At 30.1% G+C, this 16,639-nt stretch overlaps 1 protein-coding gene across 3 annotated transcripts in view; it reads right to left on the bottom strand.

Moving 5' to 3' along the window:
- Nucleotides 1–16,639, bottom strand: part of LOC130669809 (solute carrier organic anion transporter family member 5A1) — a 48,558-nt gene that overhangs the window by 22,672 nt on the left and 9,247 nt on the right. The window contains exons 1-14 of one of the 3 annotated variants that reach the window (XM_057472896.1): nucleotides 9,906–10,400; nucleotides 7,516–7,835; nucleotides 6,995–7,195; nucleotides 6,469–6,522; nucleotides 6,149–6,254; nucleotides 4,317–4,533; nucleotides 4,083–4,226; nucleotides 3,709–3,924; nucleotides 3,447–3,554; nucleotides 1,989–2,225; nucleotides 1,367–1,909; nucleotides 1,109–1,286; nucleotides 231–419; nucleotides 11–162 (exon numbers count right to left, since the gene is read on the bottom strand). In XM_057472896.1, the coding sequence (XP_057328879.1) occupies nucleotides 11–162; nucleotides 231–419; nucleotides 1,109–1,286; nucleotides 1,367–1,909; nucleotides 1,989–2,225; nucleotides 3,447–3,554; nucleotides 3,709–3,924; nucleotides 4,083–4,226; nucleotides 4,317–4,533; nucleotides 6,149–6,254; nucleotides 6,469–6,522; nucleotides 6,995–7,195; nucleotides 7,516–7,835; nucleotides 9,906–9,953 (2,713 nt within the window). In that variant the 5' untranslated portion in view covers nucleotides 9,954–10,400. Of the gene's footprint in view, nucleotides 1–10; nucleotides 163–230; nucleotides 420–1,108; nucleotides 1,287–1,366; nucleotides 1,910–1,988; nucleotides 2,226–3,446; nucleotides 3,555–3,708; nucleotides 3,925–4,082; nucleotides 4,227–4,316; nucleotides 4,534–6,148; nucleotides 6,255–6,468; nucleotides 6,523–6,994; nucleotides 7,196–7,515; nucleotides 7,836–9,905; nucleotides 10,401–16,639 lie in introns of those variants that run through there. The other 2 variants (XM_057472897.1, XM_057472898.1) reach the window with 2 other exon arrangements.

Here is a 16,639-nt window from a genome sequence, read left to right as displayed (position 1 = left end):
AATTAATTACATTTATCAAGACTAATAATAGAACCGACGATGTCATTAACAGTTAATCCTTTGGGCGAGTCTTCGAGCTGGTGCCTTCGTCTTACGAGCCACCAGTCAACTAAAAATAACGCTAATGCTAGAATTTTAATTCCTGCACAAAGTCCAACGTATCTGTAAATAAAATTATTTATTTTTATTTCTAGTTATTTATTTTATATAATTAAAAATAATATAAATACTTGTATCTAAATTGCTCGATATCGTAGAGTAAACAACGTCCACCTTTTTCTCCGCAAGTACTTTTCCAAAGTAAACACGTCGAATCAATTAAATTACCAAAAAGTATTGGCGCTGGTATGTAACCAAATAACCTGAATATTACAAATTGCATACCCAGTGCAAATGATCTTTCTTCTTCACCAACTGATCTGTAATTAATATACAAAATTCAAAGTTTTAATATGATAGTCGTGATAATTTATTGGCTCTGTAACATTTAACCCGATAATAAAAAAATCTCAGCAGAAATAACTGCAAAAATAATAAGCGCGGGAATTTTTTAATTTGAATTTTCAAAAAAATCATATTTTTATAATTTTTTAAACACTACAAGTAAAAGGCCTAGTACCCGATCAGGGATCCATGTATTTGTATGTACGTGGAGAATTTGGTTTTTTCGTTTTAAGTAAAAAGAACACGTGCCGCAGGACGATCAAAATTCATTTTTCGATACAATCGCGGTTTTTTTTAAATATCTCATGAAATATGCAGATTAAGGGAAAAAATCATAGGAACAATTTCGTAGGAAATTAAATTCTTGACAAAAAAGGTCATATTCATTTTTTTTATAAAATGTGTATTTATGAAGATATTTTAAAAAAACTTTTTTAGATCTTGTTAATTGAGCATTTTAAGGATAACGAATGTTAAAAATAACCATCCTAATATATATTTAATAAATATAAATATATAAATGCATGAGTGGTCGGGTACTGGGTCTCTTATCTTATATTTAAAAATTAAAAAAATTATAATTTGTGTAATACCAGATGATTTATATTTAGTTATTTTTTCCTGATTATTTACTCGAGTAGTTACGTAATTAATTTTTACTTACCGTAATACGATCATCAATAATGGCATTTGTGTAACAGCTACGACGAATGTCATAAAAAATAGTAAAATGAGAAACGGAAATATTGTTTTACATGGTGACGTACAAGGCCCAGATGTTGCAACAGGTATTGCTGTTACTTCTGCTGGTAATCTTGGCATTGGTAAGCTTCCATGTATACCTTCAAAGCAAACAAATAAATAAATAATTATTTTTAAATTCAAAGATCAATCGAATTTATAAAAAAAAAAAAATACTCACATGCGCAGTTTGTGAAATTTGATTTAGAACTAAAATCAGTGCAACCAGCATGACAAGGACTGAAGTACGTGAGGCCATTGTTACCGCAAACAGGTTCAACGTCATTCATACGACACTCACATCCAAAATTACATGAGGCAGTGAGATTAACCTGAAATGGCTCTGGTCCTTTTGTGCTGCTATTGAAATATGGTATTGTTGTCCCGGCCATTCTGACGTTGTCACATCCGAGGAAAAATAATAATCCATAACACGTTAAACACACGATGTTTGATACCAGCACAAACTGAACGGCACCCTTTGGCCTTAATTCCAAACGTTTTAACAGACACCCACCAAAAAATATACCAATACAAGCACCGGGAATTGCTATTGAACCGGTAAATATACTCGCTTGGCTTTTACCCAAACTAAACTGGGTCTCAAGATATTTCGGCAGAAAAACCACAAAACCCGACACAATAACCAACTCCATACAAGCACCTAGACAGGTTACTACGTACACTGGATTACAAACAAGCCGCCACATACTTCGCGGAATGTCTGTAAATAATTTAATAAAAACAAAGTTATTAAGATTCCTGTGGTTTTAATTGGCGATTAAAAAAATTAATTTAAATACCTTTTACATCTTTTCCGTAGCCGCTGTCATCATTTTTAATTTCCTTCTTTAAATCTTTATTAGCTTCCTTTTCTTTGGCGATTGCCGACTTGTTCTTTTCGATTATTTTAATCTTCTCCTTTTCGTGCTGAAGAGTCTTGGGAAAACTGAAGAATGGAATCGCCACGAGTATAAGCAAAAGACCGCATAATAAAAATCCGCCCCACCACATTCCGACCCATCTGTGATCACCAGGATCTACAAGGTATTGTAATTAATATTTAATTAGTTTATGTAATACATACTAAGTAATGTTATCAAGGATATCCGTTGCTTAAAACCCTTTAAAGTTTCCGAGTTTAATTAATTTTTATTGCACAGAATTTCATTTATTTTTAATATGAGATATTAAGGACATTCCCCCACTTTTTAAAAATTTCTAATGACAGCTGTCGTAAGCGTATCAAAATTTTATTAATTAATTAAAATTAAATTAAAGCGTTAATTGAAAAAAGAATTTCACTGAGATATGGATTTTAAAAAATTTGACAGTTGAGAATTAAACGAAATTTGAAAAATAAATTTCAGTAAAATTCGAATTTTCAAATTTCGTAGGCTAAAATTTATTCAAAATTTTTTTTAACTCCTAATTGATATTAACTTTAATGAATTTTTTAAAAATTCTATATCCCGCCATTGGATTTTTTTTCAATTAAGGTTTTAATTTTTTTTTAGTTAATTAAAAAAATTTTAATTTAGTCGACTACCCTTCATAAGCCTCTTCCCCTCAATCGGGAGTTACTGAGTCCAAACAGCTTCCCCCACTTAACCACTTTTTTGAGTTTCGTACCAGACATCCCCTTATAAGCCTCCGTTAAAATTCTCTAAATTATAAACTAACAATAGGAACAAATATCAAAATAAATTATGAAAATTTACTATCGATGTTTCGCGGATAATAATTTAATCATTATTAAGTAAGATATTATTTATTGTTCATAGTTGTAATCATTAATTACAATTAAAGCTTCTGTTACAATTTTAAAGTTTTATTGATCATTATGTAGATCAATAACAATTATTATTATCATTACTGTAATTAATACCGTTGTCATTATAATTTTTTCCATTACAATTATTATCAGTGTAAAAAGATAAGTATTTATTTTAGCGCTACAAAGACTAGAAAAATTGGGATAGTGACGTATGTAACAAAACGTAAATATGACGTTTAAAATGATATAAAATAAAACAGGCTTATAACGGGTAGTCGAGAACAAAACTAAACGCACGGTAGTGGGAAGACTGAAATTACAAGAAAAATTTCCCCTACGTCCCCTAGACCAGGCTTATAACGGGTAGTCGGCTGTACGACAGATGAAAGTCATTGCATATTTTTAAAAAGTGGCGGGAACTGTCTGAGACTGCCCTTAATTATTTAAATTATTAATTGTATAAATAATAAAATTAAATATGTACCTATACTGATGATATTGGAGGTAAATGAATCCATGTGAAAAGATAAAAGGTATGCGCCTAGAAGAAATCCCAAGACTGGGCCAAATGCTGCCATGCTGTACATACATCCTAAAAATAACAAATATTTATATATTAGTTATATAAAAAATAAATACAGTAAGTATTAATTAAATTAATAAAAAATAAAAAACGTGACAGAAAAAACGTGAGTCAAAAGTAAAATCCAATAACAAATAAATGGTGATTTAAATCTTGTGATTACCGATATACAGAGAAGCACTTTCTGGTCTCACGTGATCGTCTATATAAGTGGTACCGAGAGTAAAAAGAGGCGAACCACCGCAGCCGAGTAAAAGCTGGGCCAAGACAAAGAGCATAACAGGCCCGGCGGTTGATGGCGAACCTTGAATACAATTGTCACCACGTAAATTATTGTGTGGTGCCAGTGGTGGCGATGATAAGCCCGATGAAAGTCGACCTAAATAATTTAATAAACAATTTTATTTTATTAACCCAACAATCATTCATCCCATTATTTACTTAATCTAATTAACTGTGTAATTAATAATAATTAGCTCAGTAATTAGTGTTAAGTAAATAAATAAATAAAGATATAATGCGTGAGTAAATAATTACCCAAGCCCATATCTTGCTCGCGCAGAGATACTCCACGGCAAATATTATCAGAGCTCGAGTTGTTGGATGCTGTTGTTAAGTTCGGCTCGGCAACAAAGTGGGGGATCATGAAGATCATTGAACCGAGACCCATTATCACCGCACCTGAATTATTAAATGATAATAAATTTTATTTTTTGTTTTTCTTCTTTAATTATTTTATTATGTGGAATTTAAGTTGAGATTAATACTGACCTATGGCAATCCAAACAGGTATATGTCGTCTGCTACCGAGATAACTGACAAATATGACGGTGATAACGTTGCCGATTTCATATGAGCTGGCAATGAGACCTGACAAACTTGATGGAATTTCAAATCTCTTTTCAATTGTCGTGATCACTGAATTTATGTAACCTGAGCTTAGCGCTTGTTGCACTGTGACCAGGAATGACAGCAGGAACACGAAGACCTGGTAAATAATTGTCATTAATGGTAAATTATAATAATCTTTAAGTATTTGGTTATTTGATAAATTTACTTGGGGTGATTTATATAACAATAAATTTATACTGAGTATAGAAAGTGTAGTTTAGATAAATAAAAAATTTTGTCTTTAGAGTAATTATTGGTTACAAAAGTTTTTATAACTTGGATATGTTCGCGAATTGATTTTCTGTCGGGAATGCAACTTTATAACTATAGGACGGATATTTTTTTACGGAATGATATTTAGATACGTATGCGTAGTAAATTATAACCTTGATATAGTTTTGAACCACTGTTTATATTATTTATTTATTTAGAGCTTATTTTTCCAGGTTTCAAACGCGGAACTTTGTGAAAAGGGGCTCGTAGATTTGCTCTTGTTGGGAATAACTTAATATAACATAAACGTTTTTTGTTCATTATGATGTATACTTGTAGGGAAAACTCAAAAAAGTCCCAAGAAAAATTTATTTTTTTGGTAATCGACGTCGGGCAGATACGGGCAGATGACACTGTCAGTTTTTTTATGAAGAGTGGCCTGTAACTTTGTCCCTGTTGGGAATAACCCATCACAATATAAACGTTTTTTGTTCATTATGATTTCCTCTAGTGGGAGGAACCATAAAAAGTCCTAGGAAAAATTTTATTTTCGAATTTTGACCCATATGAGGATGAATCAAGATGGGTGGAGATGCCTCTGTCTATGTCTTTCTCCGTAGATGGGCCTGTAACTTTGCTCCTGTTGGGAATAGCCCGTCATAATATAAACGTTTTTTGTTCATTATGATGTCCTCTAGTAGGAAAAACCGGAAAACGGCCTACGAAGAATTTTATTGTCGAGTTCAGACCCATTTGACTCGAAGTAAAGATGGGGGAACATGGGGGAAGATCACTCTGTCATCGCATTCTGTGTAGAAGGGCTGTAACTTTGCTCCTGTTGGGAATAAGCCATCATAATATAAACGTTTTTTGTTCATTATGATATCCTCTAGAGGGAGGAACCATAAAAAGTCTTAGGAAAAATTTTGTTTTCGAATTTAGACCCATATGAGGATGAATGAAGATGGGTGGAGATGTCTCTGTCTATGTCTTTCTCCGTAGAGGGGCCCGTAACTTTGCTCCTGTTGGGAATAACCCATCACAATATAAACGTTTTTTGTTCCTTACGATGCCCTCTAGTACGAGAAGCCCCAAAAAGTCTCACGAAAAATTTATTCTTCGAGTTCAAACCCATATGAGGACAAATGAAGATAAATGAAGATAAATGAGGATGCCACTGTCTGTATTTTTATGAAAACTCGACCGTTACTCTTCATCTGTTGGGAAGAACTTCACACATCATTAACCTTTTTTGTTCTTTGTAGTGTTCTCTACTACAAAAACTACAAAATCTCGAGAAAATCTCTAAATAATACAAATTATTCAAATTTCAATATGAGCCCTAGAGTTCCAAATATTTGTCTCGTTACTTTTATTTCATTATTTATTACTAATTTTTTTGTTTGTTGAATAAAACAAATTCTAAATATCATTACCCAACGGGATTATAACAAGAGTTAAAAAATATTATAAAAATAAAATATTAAAAACTAAATTACCTTTATCGTAGCGAACTTTTGTATAAAGGCCGGCCTGCAGCTTAATATACCGCAGTCTTTGGAGTCTGGATTAATAGGTGGTGTCTGTGGCCGTTCCTTCTCCGTTCTTCATCCACATGCAATCAAAAGTTATTCTATTATAACTCTTTGTAACACCTGACATGTCTCAAGTATATTCCATTCAAGTTTATTATTTTAAAACAGTTATATTTCACCAATAAACTCGATCATATTCTCGCAAAAAATATTATCACAAACTATTCCATTTAAATATAAATAAATTTTTTTTTTATAAATTCAAATGAACTATAAAGTTTTACCTGTCGACCATGGAAGCACTTGGATTCCTGCTGTGGCATTTGATGATAAAATCTCTGTAAAAGTGCAAAAAAAAATTGCTATGAATGAATGAATGTGACAGTGCATTAAATCCAACTTTCCGCTACTGTTTCTCTATTGTGAATTTTTTTTTTTTTTTTTTTTTAAGATAAATAACAAAATAAAATTTGCTATTCACTTTACCGCGAGTGAGTTCTATTATTTATACATAAAAATATATAGCACATTAATCTTGTATATTTTTCCATGCATTTAATCATAGAACAATGCCCAGCGTAGGTGCATTTACTCCATTGTTCATAGCATAATTGAACGAGTTACGTAATGTCCGATGTACGTGAGAGGTAAACTCCCATGTATGAGATTGACGTAATGATAAAATAAAAATGTCTCTCCTCTTATTTAAAATCTTTAAATAACCATCAGTATGCAGGCGATATCCAGTAAAAATTTATTGTCGATATCGACAATAAACTGAAAGAAAAATAACCACGGGAATTAACTGACCTGTGATCAACAAGACCAGAGCTTGGGTTTCTACTGTGACACCTGATTACAGTATCATGGGTTAATCTGCCGTCTCCTGATTGCGGTAGGTCTAGACCATCATCAACGATATTCGCCGCACTCTCGGCATACAATCCTGTCATTGCGTACATACTTTCGTTTCTGCGATGTCCTGCGTGATAATTACTACCGGACTCGGATCTGTTAATTAAATATAAATTATTTTTTTATTTTATTTCTTCATGGTCGTTTTATAAATTCGCTTCATTAGTTATTTATTATTATCATTTGCTAATGTCATTTTATCTTATCGTAAAAAAAAAAATGCAAATAAAATTTTTATACAACAATTTCGATAATTACGCAGCGGAGTTTAAAAATTTATTTTAATTGGTGAATGTAATTAAAAGAGAAATGATTGACGTTAATTTTTAAATTGTAATGTAGTCAAAGACGTGAGATAAAATGAGTATAGATTTAAAAAAAAAAGATAGCGGGGTAATAATGACGCAATTAATGACCTCTTGTGACCAAAGCCGCTGTAGCTGTCATTTCTCTTGTGACCAAAGGCTGTTGATATACTCTCAGCACGTTTGTGTCCGGTTTCAGGGCGTTTGTGTCCGATAAACCCACTGCCAGACTCTGTACGTCTGTGGGCGAACATGCTAGAGCTTGAGCCGTTTCTCTTGTGTCCACTGGTCGAGGCCATGGTTGCTGTTGTTGCTGGTGATAATAATTCTCTTTCACTCGTAAGCTCCTCGAGCTCGAGACTCCGTTTACTCGTCCACACCAAAGGAATCACTAGTTCCGGCTCCACATTATTTCTGTACTCCTCGACATCCTGTAAACAATTTAATTAAACATCAATAATTACAATCACTCAATCAATAACAATAATAACAACAATAATAATTTTTATTACACTGTAAATGATTGGGAGTAAATTTGGAGTGATTGAGATTTTATTTAAATCCAAATTCACATTAAAAAAAATTAATCCGCATATGGAGTAAATAGGAAGTGATTTTGGAGTGATGCGGATTTTATTTGAATCCGCATTCACTGATTCGGAGTTTAAATATTAAAATAAACTCTCCTTTGGAGTAATTTCACTCCAAGGATTAAATAAAAAAAACATCCGTATTCACAAACTCCGAATTAAATCAGCGTTTACTCCGCAAATATTTTAGTGTATAATTACTGAGGCCAGGATTTTTTCTTTAATTCAAAAATATGACAATTAATAATTAATGATGTCAAATTTTTGATATTGAGGCAAAAATATTGGTCGTATAGAAAAATTTTTCAAGTAAAAGTTGTTCAAAATTCGATTTTCTAAAAACAATGTCTCTTATAATTTTTCCTTAGGATTAATAAAGAAGCCGTAATTTCAAAATCAAGATTTTCATAATAAACAAAAATTTGAAGCATTCATTATGAATCTTAATTTTTGAATTGCGGTGAAACTATTGGTCATATTAAAAAAGTTTTCAAACAAAAGTTGTAGGAAATTCAATTTTCTAAAAACAATGTCTCTTTTAATTTTTCCTTAGGTTTAATAAAGAAGCCGTAATTTTAAAATTAAGATTTTCATAATTAACAAAAATTTGAATCATTCATTATGAATCTTAATCTTAGAATTACTGTAAAAATATTGGTCGTATAGAAAAATTTTTCAAGTAAAAGTTGTTCAAAATTCAATTTTCTAAAAACAATGTCTCTTGTAATTTTTCCTTAGGATTAATAAAGAAGCCGTAATTTCAAAATTAAGATTTTCATAATTCCCCAAATTTTGAACCATTCATTATGAATCTTAATTTTAGAATTACCGTGAAAATATTGGTCGTATAAAAAAAATCATGAGAAACATTTTTTTAGAAAATTAAATTTCCTACAACTTTTGTTTGAAAACTTTTTTTATAGGACCAATATTTTCTCCGGAATATTAAACATTTGAACCATTCATTTCAAAATTGAGGTAAAAATCTTGTCCCTAATAATTACAATTAAGTAATTGAACTTAAATGAACATTTGAATTTAAATGTAAATGTCTATTTTATGTAAAAGCTTTCAAATTATAAGCTAACGAATTTAACTCAAGAAATATCCGGTCGTGCTAATTGATTTCACAATTGACCGGGTGTGTAATTTAAATTTGCGGTAATTGCGATTAATAATACATGCTACGATTGTTCGATGCCAAGAGGCATCATGCCAAATTTTATGGCAATATCACACGGCCCAAATAACTATACGACCTCGTCTAACTAATAATCCTTTTCAATCACTCTCTCTCTCTCTATAAACATTTTTTTATCCCCCAAACATTCATCTCCTCCCAATACTTAAAATCCTAGATCTACTCCGACCTCTGACCCCAGTAAACTGATAAACTCCATTTTTGTATCGATAAATAATTTTTTTTTTCACTTAAAATTATGATTATAATTTTACACGTTTTTTTATCCATTTTCCCTCATTACTTTCTGATGTTCGATCACGTGCGACCTTGAAGGTCACGCTGTTAAAAAATTGAACACCTATAGTCATCAGTACAGCTGTTTGTACAACGTATAGAGTTTAACTCAACATTTGCAAACACTTTCTTCTTTTTTTTTTTACACACATGCATTTATTTACACAGTAAATTATTATTGTACACAGTGACAATAGTACATGTGCTATTACATGGGAAAAAAATAACCACCGTGAAAAGAAGTAGAGAAAGTATTGAAGGGGAAATGAAAAATAAAATGAAACTTCCGACTGTGACGTCAACGTATTGTAGATGTCTTATTATTTTATTTATTAATGTCAATAAAAAAATAACAGTATTAATAATAAGTATTTTTTTTGTGAGATAAATAAAATAATGGCCATGAAATGTAATTTATTATTTATTTAATTTACCTCGGATGTCTTCTGTCGAACGTAACGTGACATCCAGAGGAATTTCATCGATAAAAAAAATATGTCTGATAATAATAGTAATAATAATATAAAGATAAAGAGTCACAAAATAAATATCATGCACTTTGCTGGCACGAAAAGCTCCAAATGGTGACCCAGTGCCCACCCCATCGGTTGAGAAAACTTTGAAGGCCTTGTAACACGCGAGTCAGCGTTCAATCTTTACTTTACTAAACTATACTCGGTACTATCGTACTGTTATCCGTACAACTCGTACTTGTACTTGTACTTGTACTTGAGAAATATGATAACGTTAAACTGGGCAGACTTGCGCTCGGTATACTACTGAAATACTTAACTTTAGTAACACGTCCTGCAGTAAAGGATCAGAGCTCTGCATTTCAAGGAGTTACGATACGATACGACGAGACCGTCGTCTAGGTCGTCGACGAACTAGTCCTCATATCATCGCTGCCGAGCAAGAACTGTCGCACTGCTGGGTACACACGTGCTTGTACAACTCTATATTGCTAACAGTACGAGTTACATACTCGTTAATCGAAATATCGACCGACTATTTATTGATCTCTAGTTAACTTGTGTATTCTCACCGCTAAAATAAACAAGAAAATAATATTTTTTTATGCCGTCAGCTGATGGTTTAATATGTGTCTACATATATATAATATATATGTATGTACAATTTTTTCTATCGGCTTTATTTATAATTCTTTTTATAAAAAAATTTTATTCAAGTCATCGGGTGGTAATTATTTAGAAGCTTTTTTTTTAATTTTACATAAAAATTAAATGTATCAAAAAATATCAGATAAGAAAAAAAGTAAAATTTATTAATAATTAATACACTGGTCAAAAATTAAGGGATAGAAAAAAAATTCGAAATTTTTGATGTACCTGAAGATCGGAACGTTTTTCATGCAACGAAAATGAAAAATTTATATAATTTGACTGCTTAAGGGGTAGTTAGGGGTGGCCTGAAATTTTCGGCTGACATACTAGCGCATGTACAAAACATTTCAAAACTCTAGATTCAGTAGATTTTTTACTTTTCATTTTGTTTTTTGATTTTCGTTTCACAAAAAACGTTCTGAACTTCAGGTACATAATTTTTGGGGGATTTTCAACATGCTGTCACTCGGGAAAAAATAATCATAAAAAAAATAAAAAAAAAGGAAATTGTAGCCTCAAGTTTCTAGTTTTCAGATCTGGAGTTCAACTTTTTTTTTATCATGCACGGTTCCGGAGTATTCTTGAGAAAACCGACGAAAAAAAAATTAAAGGGCATAAAATTTCCTGAATTTCTATGATCCTGAAGTTAGCAGACAGTTAAAAATTTTCGAATTTTTGTTTCAACGACCGAATTTAAAAAAAAAATAAACATAAAAATATGCACATGTAGAAAATTTAATAAACTATAGGTGCAATTTTTTCAAATATTTTTTTTTTAATAATTTATTGTCGAAAAAAAAATCCAAAAATTATTCGACGTCTGCTAACTTCAGTATCATAAATTTCTTAAGATTACTCCGAAACCGTGCATGATAAAAAAAATTGAGGTCCAGATCTGAAAACTAGAAACTTGAGGCTACAATTTCCTTTTTTTTTTTTATTTTTTTTATGACTATTTTTTACCGAGTTACAGCATGTTGAAAATCACCCAAAAATTTCGAATTTTTTTTCTATCTCTTAATTTTTATGACTATAAAGTTAGCAGACATTTAATAACATTTTGATTTTTTTTAACAAAAAAACAAATATTAAAAAAAACATTTTGAAAAATTGTATGCATAGTTTATGAAATTTTCTACATGTGCATTTTTTTAAAAATATATTTTTTTTATTATTTATCTATTTAAAAAAATTTATTTAAATTTCAAATGTCTGCTAACTTTACTGTCATTAATTTTTGTGACCAGTGTATTTTTATGTTACTGAAATTAGCAGACATTTGAAAATTTTTGAATTTATGTTTTTCAAAAAATCAATTGCAAAGAAATAAAATGAAATTATGCACATGTAGAAAATTTTAAAAACTACAGGTGCAATTTTTTAAAATATTATTTTTTTTATGGTTTATCGTCTGAAAAAAAATTCAAAAATTACTCGACGTCTGCTAACTTCAGTATCATGTATTTTTATCTTGACAAAATAATTTATTTAATTTTCTGATGACAGAATTTAGTTGAAAGTTGGTAAAAATAAAATTTAAATTAGTAGTAAAAAATTCAGTGTACGTTCGAGAGATAAAAAAATAATGAATTTAATTTATAAATTATTTTGAGTAAATTTAAGGTTTCGCGTATTTTCTGAGATGTTACATTTAATCGATAATTTGTGTCAGATATAAATGTACCATACGCTTCGATTTTTTCTTGTCCAGGTGACCTATATCTGTCTACCTTAGGGTAGGAGCACCCAGTGCCTAGCAAAGAACCAGTACAAGAAAAGGAAATAAACTGAAAAATGAATAAGTAATCACCGCAATAATTTTTTTATTTTTTCTATTTTAAAAAATAATGATAATAAATAAAAAAAAAAAAATTTATAATGAAGGTAAAGTTTGCAGATGGTCTCAACAAAATTTCACTGGTGATTACTTGGGAACGATGCCAAAAATAAAGAGCAGTCTTTAATCAATCTTCCTTTAATTACCAACACAATATTTAGCATTCGTATTTTTTATTTTTATTTTTTGTCACCGAAATTTTTAATATCCAGAATAAAAAAAAAATTTGTTATTTTTATTATGTATTTTTACATCTGTGATTTAACTCCAATATTATTTTACTCAACCTAAGTGATATTATTTTTTTTTTACTGCATTGCAGAAAGGTGCACGTTAATGCATCACTGCAGTAAATTTAAGTCAGTAAATAGGCGTAAATTCAAAGCCAAAAATGTCACTCGAATGTGAAAAATACCTGCTATAAAATTATATACATATATACATTTATATAATAAAAATGTCTGTCAACGTGAATTTAAATACGTAAATTTTTGCTAATATATATGTATTAGGGTGGTTCTTAAAAATTAAATTTTCTCAGGCACCCCATAAAAGCTTATTTTTAGGAAAAAATACGTGGGGAATTTGGTTTTTTCTTTTTAAGTAAAAAGAACACGTGCCGCAGGACGATCAGAGTTCATTTTTCGATCCAATCGCGGTTTTTTTTAAATATCTCATGAAATATGCAGATTAAAGGAGAAAATCATGAGAACAATTTTGTAGGAAATTAAATTCTTGACAAAAAAGGTCATATTCATTTTTTTTATAAAATGTGTATTTATGAAGATATTTTTAAAAAACTTATTTAGATCTTATCAATTGAGCATTTTAAGGATTACGAATGTTAAAAATAACGTTTCTTCTTAAATATAGACAACCTCGTAACTGGTAACATATTAATCATTAATGCTTGTTGCAGTTTCTACATACTTAGAAAAATGTTATTTTCAAAATTTGTAATCCTTAAAACGCTCAATTCATCAGATCTAAAAAACGTTTTTTTAAAATATCTTCGTAAATACACATTTTATAAAAAAAATAAACATGACCTTTTTTGTCAAGAATTTAATTTCCTACAAAATTGTTCTTATGATTTTTTCCTTTAATCTGCATATTTCATGAGATATTTAAAAAAAACATTTGTAATTCTTAAAACGCTCAATTTATCAGATCTAAAAAAGTTTTTTTAAAATATCTTCGTAAATACACATTTTATAAAAAAAATAAACATGACCTTTTTTGTCAAGAATTTAATTTCCTACAAAATTGTTCCTATGATTTTTTCTTTTAATCTGCATATTTCATGAGATATTTAAAAAAAACATTTGTAATTCTTAAAACGCTCAATTTATCAGATCTAAAAAAGTTTTTTTAAAATATCTTCGTAAATACACATTTTATAAAAAAAATAAACATGACCTTTTTTGTCAAGAATTTAATTTCCTACAAAATTGTTCCTATGATTTTTTCCTTTAATCTGCATATTTCATGAGATATTTAAAAAAAACATTTGTAATTCTTAAAACGCTCAATTTATCAGATCTAAAAAAGTTTTTTTAAAATATCTTCATAAATACACATTTTATGAAAAAAATTAATATGACCTTTTTTGTCAAAAATTCAATTTCCTACAAAATTGTTCCTATGGTTTTTTCCTTTAATCTGCATATTTCATGAGATATTTGAAAAAAAACCGCGATTGCATCGAAAAATGAACTTTGATTGTCCTGCGGCACGTGTTCTTTTTACTTAAAAAGGAAAAAACTAAATTCCCCACGTATTTTTTCACTAAAAAAAAATTTTTTATAGGACTTCTGAGAAAATTTAATTTTTAACGACCTCCCTAATATACATTTATATAATAAAAATGTCGGTCAACGTGAATTTAAATTTAAATACGTAAATTTTTGCTGATATTTATCCACATTTTCATTAATAGGAAAATTTTTTTAAAACAACAAAGGCTTGACGTATCTGCGTAAGCCAACAATTAAAACATGTTTGTACAGTTGTTTCATTTTTAAGTACTCCAAATTCAATGAATATTAAACTACTTTTTTTTTATGCAAAGACAGGAATAAAAAGATTGTCTATGGGTAAAAATATGGATCTAGTATGAATAATTTCTAGCAGATAGAAATATCATTTTATAAATGGGTTTGGTATATTCGTAGGTGAATTTTCTTCAGCTGTGTATATGTACCAAGTGACTCGTGACCTAATCGCACCGGAATATTTCCATATCCGTTATAAATCGTCATAGATAATAGATTCGCGTATATAGGTATCTTACATGCAGAGCCATGTCCGGTTTACTGATGTATATGTACTTGTACACAGAATATATATTGGATTTCATTTCTCATCTCGTATAATAAATATACATATACATATATTAAATACAATTCGTATCGGTATACAGTTTCGAGAGCAATGTCCTGATGAAATATCAGGAAGTGATTTTAAATTATTTTTTCGATGCAAATATTAAATAGTTTTTTGTAATGACTCATGAACATTTTAATCAGGGAATTTAAATTTGTCTAGCAGACTGTATAAACATTATTTGATCCAACTGTTTAACGGAGAAATTCGATAAATTTTTATGTATTTTTTTTTTTTTTTCTAGAAACTGTTTAATCTTTTATAATAATTTATGAGTTAATGTGAAAAGAAGACGTAAAAAAAAGAAACGTCTCCCACGTGGTACATATGTTTAAGAATATCAGTGAGCCGTGAGTTTGGAAGTAAGATAAATTATTTTTTCCATGTGTTACTAATAAACACAACAAAAGTATAAATATAATTTTTGTCTATTTGAATTATTAATTATATTTCAAGTATTTTTGTAAAAATGAAATAATTCATTTTTAATTATTGTTGTTTTTGGAAAAAAATAAATTTATATTTTTGTGGAACCAACGTGTAAATAAACGATATTTTTTACTGAAATTTTAAAAAGTGAGGAATTATTTTTCTTTCATATTTATCATGAGTTCTGGTAACTATTTACACTAGTAGCTTGTCTTCAAAAATGTAATTTAAATTTTGTTTTTTTGTTATCTTTTTTTAACTTCCCGCTAAGAAAATTGCAAATTTTCAAAAAAGGGAAGTTATTGGTTTCGGTCCGATTTTCGAAAATCGAGTTTTCATCAGATGTCGACGTTTTGAGGTCCTAGGAAACTATTCTGACTATTCCCGGGTGGACGTGTGTGTGTGTGTGTGTGTGTGTGTGTGTGTGTGTGTGTGTGTGTGTGTGTGTGTGTGTGTGTGTGTGTGTGTGTGTGTGTGTGTGTGTGTGTGTGTGTGTGTGTGTGTGAACTTTTTTTTGTCCGACGATATCTTTGGAATGGATGAAGCAATTTGAACGTACTTGGTGGCGATCGAAAGAGCTCACCAAAACTTAGTCTTGATTAGATTTTGGGGTAAATCGGTCATGTAGTTTACAAGTTATACAAAGAATAAGAATTAAAAATTTTTTTTTATTTTAGTTTTTTATTGATTTCTCAGAAACGACTTATACGATCAACATTAAAATCTAATCAGCTCTAGAACTCAATAAAACACGTCGATTGCCGCCTCAATCATCAAAATCAGACAATTCGTTCGAGAGTTATCGCGGGAGAAAGAAATGGTAAAAAACAGTTTTTTGCGAATATCTTCGAAACAACTGAACCAAACAATTTCAAAATTTTATCAGCTCTAGAACTCAATAAAATACGCCGATTTCCGCCGCAACCATCAAAATCGGTCAATTCATTCCTGAGATATCGTGGGAGAAAGAAATGCTAAAATCGGTTTTTTTTTAAAACAATGGCACACTAAAGTATTTTCGAGCTCGAAGAGCTCGAAAATGTATCCACAACAATGTTTTCGAGCTCGAGGAGCTCGAAAACAACGGGAAGTTTTGGGGCTGGCCCGCAGGGTCAACCGATAGACAGATTTTTTTTATTATATTCCAATATTATTGTGTATATTTTTATTTCTTGGAAGACAAATCAAAGTGATCTATCCTATAATTTTTTAACTTCCCGCTAAGAAAATTTTAAATTTTCAAAAAAAGGGAAGTTATTGGTTTCGGTCCGATTTTCAAAAATTGAATTTCCATCAGATGTCGACGTTTTGAGGTTCTAGGAAGCTATTCTGACTATTCCCGGATGGACGTCTGTGTGTATGTGTGTGTGTGATCTTTTTTTGTCCGACGATA

Source organism: Microplitis mediator, chromosome 6 (genome assembly GCF_029852145.1).
Source record: "Microplitis mediator isolate UGA2020A chromosome 6, iyMicMedi2.1, whole genome shotgun sequence".
Lineage (NCBI taxonomy): Eukaryota > Metazoa > Arthropoda > Insecta > Hymenoptera > Braconidae > Microplitis > Microplitis mediator.
Note: the sequence above shows the minus strand (reverse complement) of the source record. Positions and strands in the feature narration are given on the sequence as shown.